The sequence below is a fragment of the Helianthus annuus genome, chromosome 4 (genome assembly GCF_002127325.2).
Source record: "Helianthus annuus cultivar XRQ/B chromosome 4, HanXRQr2.0-SUNRISE, whole genome shotgun sequence".
In the NCBI taxonomy this organism is placed as follows: Eukaryota; Viridiplantae; Streptophyta; class Magnoliopsida; order Asterales; family Asteraceae; genus Helianthus; species Helianthus annuus.
Window position 1 is genome coordinate 17269014 of NC_035436.2, and position 3348 is coordinate 17272361.

Sequence of the window (3348 nt, forward strand, 5' to 3'; positions counted from 1 at the left end):
CAAAAGAGAAACAACAGAGGTTGTCATCCTGCATCAACAACTGATTCTATTGAAAGGATTCCATTTTCAAATACTTCAAGTGGTATGTATTATAGTTTTGCAAACAAAATTTAAAAGAAATATGTATATGTTATGTTTTTGGAATCCTTACATATGTTCTATTTTACAAGGTTCAACCAACAATGTCGAAAGAAGGAATGTCCATCACACTCCTTTTGGAAGTACTAAGCAAATATCCAATTTTGTTGAGAGGACTCCCTTATCAGATATTACAAATTGTATGTTTTAAATTTTATGAAACAAAAGATTTGTTTAATCTTAAGTTTTATGAATTGTTATATATATATATATATATATATATATATATATATCTTATTTTACAAGCTTCAATATAGGTGGAATATCTAAAATTGAATTACAAATGAGTGATGAGATGTTACCAGATTCTGTGGTTAAGAAGATTCATGGAATTTCTAAAGGTATAAGATACGAATGTAAATTCTTGTTAACTTTTCAATATGTAAAAAACTTATGTTGACTTATAAATTTACTAAGTCTGTAGATTATATTGATCACTGAGATGCCATCTTTGTGTGTTCTAAATGTGATGCAATGTTATGGGAAGATGAAATGCTTAGGGGAAAGAAAAAATGTAACAAAACATCCTATTCTCTTTGTTGTTCAAATGGAGATGTTGAGCTTCCACGACCGCCGACACCTCTTCCATTACTACGTCATTTATATAAAAGTCGTACCTCACAGTCTCGCAATTTCATGGATAATATTCGAGCATATAACATGATGTTTTCCTTCACATCTCTTGGTGGGAAGGTTGACAAAAGTTATCAGAGAGGTAAAGGTCCTTATGTATTTAGACTACAAGGTCAGAATTATCATCGAATGGGTAGTCTACTTCCGGACGATGGGGAAGAACCTAAATTCTCCCAGCTTTACATATATGATTCACAAAACGAAGTTGTAAATCTCAAAAAGCAGTAAGGTAATTTCTTTATGATAATTGTGGCATTTAAGAATATATATTTTGCTTTTCAGTATATTTACATTCATTATCATTTGAAATGAATGTAAATTTTAACATTTTATATTTATGGCAGTTCTCAGATAGAATGCAATACTACAAGAAACAACCAGCTTGATAGTACAACCATAGAGGGTCTTAAAGATATGTTGGATTCTTGCAATCCTCTTGTCCAATCCTTCAGAATGGTAAGAGATTGTTTTCAAGAAAATGAGTTTCAAGATGTAAGCTTGAAGCTTATTGGAACAAGAGATAAGGATGGAAGAGTTCACAATTTGCCAACAGCATTAGAAATTGTTGCGTTAATACATGGTGATTTTGATGGAGCATTTGATAAACGGGACATTGTTGTTAGAAAGAAGTCTGGTGGTCTTCAAAGAATTAATGAGCTTCATCCCTCTTACCTTGCTTTGCAATATCCACTTATTTTCCCATATGCGGAAGATGGTTATAGAGTTGGTATTAAACATAGAGGGATTGCGATTGATGATGAGGTACTTAGAACCAATCTTACAATTAGAGAATTCTTTTGTTACAAAATTCAAGATAGACAGAATCAGTTTTCATTGTTAGTTAATGCGAAAAAACTATTTCAGCGGTTTTTGGTTGATGGATACACGATGATAGAATCTGCCAGGTTGAATTATATAAGGACAAAACAACCTAAACATAGAGTACAAAATCTTAAGAACTTGAATGCTACTGTTGAAAGTGGAGAGAATAATGCCTTAAGTTGTGGTAAACCTATACTTTTACCTTCATCATTTACTGGTGGTTCTAGATATATGATGCAAAAGTACTTGGATGCTATGGCAATTTGCAAGTCTGATGGATATCCCGATTTATTCATAACGGTGACTTGTAATCCAAACTGGCCTGAGATTTACAGGTGTTTGCACGATAAAGCTCTTAATGCTGAAGACAGAACGGATATTATCTCTAGAACATTCAAGTGTAAATTGGATCATCTTAAAAAAGATTTCAAGAAACATAAATTCTTTGGTGATATACAAGCAGGTACCCTTTAGTTATATTTTTTACTCATTATGTTTATCTAACAGCCCACTGTTCAAAAATTTCAGTTATGTATACAGTGGAATTTCAGAAGCGTGGACTCCCACATGCTCACATATGTTTGTTCTTGGGTGCTGAAAGCAAATTTCCAAATGCATCTGATATTGATCGTGTTATTACTGCTGAGATACCAGATAAAGAAAGAGATCCTGAATTATATGAGCTTGTCAAGCAATTTATGATTCATGGACCATGTGGTATAGACAACCCACTTTGTCCATTTATGGTTCAGCAAAAATGTTCTAAAAAGTTTCCCAAAAAATATGTAGATGAGACTTGTGTTGATTCTGAAGGATATCCTGTCTATCGTCGCCATCAAACAAGTAATACGGTAGTAAAGAATGGTGTGACACTTGATAATAGATTTGTAGTTCCTTACAATGCTCTCCTGCTCAGAAAGTATCAGTGCCACGTTAACGTTGAATGGTGCAACCAGTCAGGTTCTATCAAATATTTGTTTAAATATATTAATAAGGGGCCTGATAGAGTCACTGCTTCTGTTTTTCAAGCTAATAGCACCAAGGATAATACGGAATAGAATGTAGCTGTAGATGAGATAAAAGCATACCTTGATTGTAGATATAACTCTGCTTGTGAAGCTGCTTAGAGAATATTCATGTATGATATACATTATAGATATCCAGCTGTTGAAGTATTAGCTTTTCATTGTGAAGATGGTCAGAGTATTGTGTATAACGATCATGATGAATTGTAATAAAGTCGATGAATTTGCCAGGACATTGAGGTATGTTCAGTTTCCGGGATATTATGTATGGAATGCTAAAAATCGCAAATGGAATCGAAGAAAGTGTTGGGATTGAACCCTATCAGAGGAACAGATAATGTAAAGCCAAAACTGGATCAGCTCAGTGGATTCTGAATAAGCAGATGTTGATATACATATCTCTCCCCTTGAAAGTGATTGCAACAACTGATGACCTCCTATCTGCTGATCTTACTAACTGCTGACCAATAACTGTTGCTCAATTAAAGATCTGATGAAGACTCAAGTCCTGCTGATTCAATCTACTGCCTTGAGTCAAGCACTGCTGATCCGGACAAGTACTGTTGGGTTCACAGCAGTAGAAGGTTGCAGCAATTGTTCTAAAGTCTGTTTGTAATAGAATGTATTAGCAGTAGTTCAACATAAGCAGTGTCTGTATAGATCAGAGGTTAGAGGTTGTTAGGAGGTTAGATGTCACTTTCATGGTGACGTCAGCTAAAGATGCTCAGTA

At 34.2% G+C, this 3348-nt stretch overlaps 1 protein-coding gene across 1 annotated transcript; it reads left to right on the top strand.

Annotated features, from left to right (window-relative positions):
* The first annotated feature begins 798 nt into the window (after nt 1-798).
* On the top strand, nt 799-2651 carry LOC118491446. Its single transcript, XM_035989239.1, has 4 exons — nt 799-995; nt 1116-1533; nt 1636-2056; nt 2101-2651. The coding sequence occupies exons 1-4, from the start codon at nt 799-801 to the stop codon at nt 2649-2651; spliced, it is 1587 nt and encodes a 528-aa protein (XP_035845132.1).
* The last annotated feature ends 697 nt before the right edge of the window (nt 2652-3348 follow it).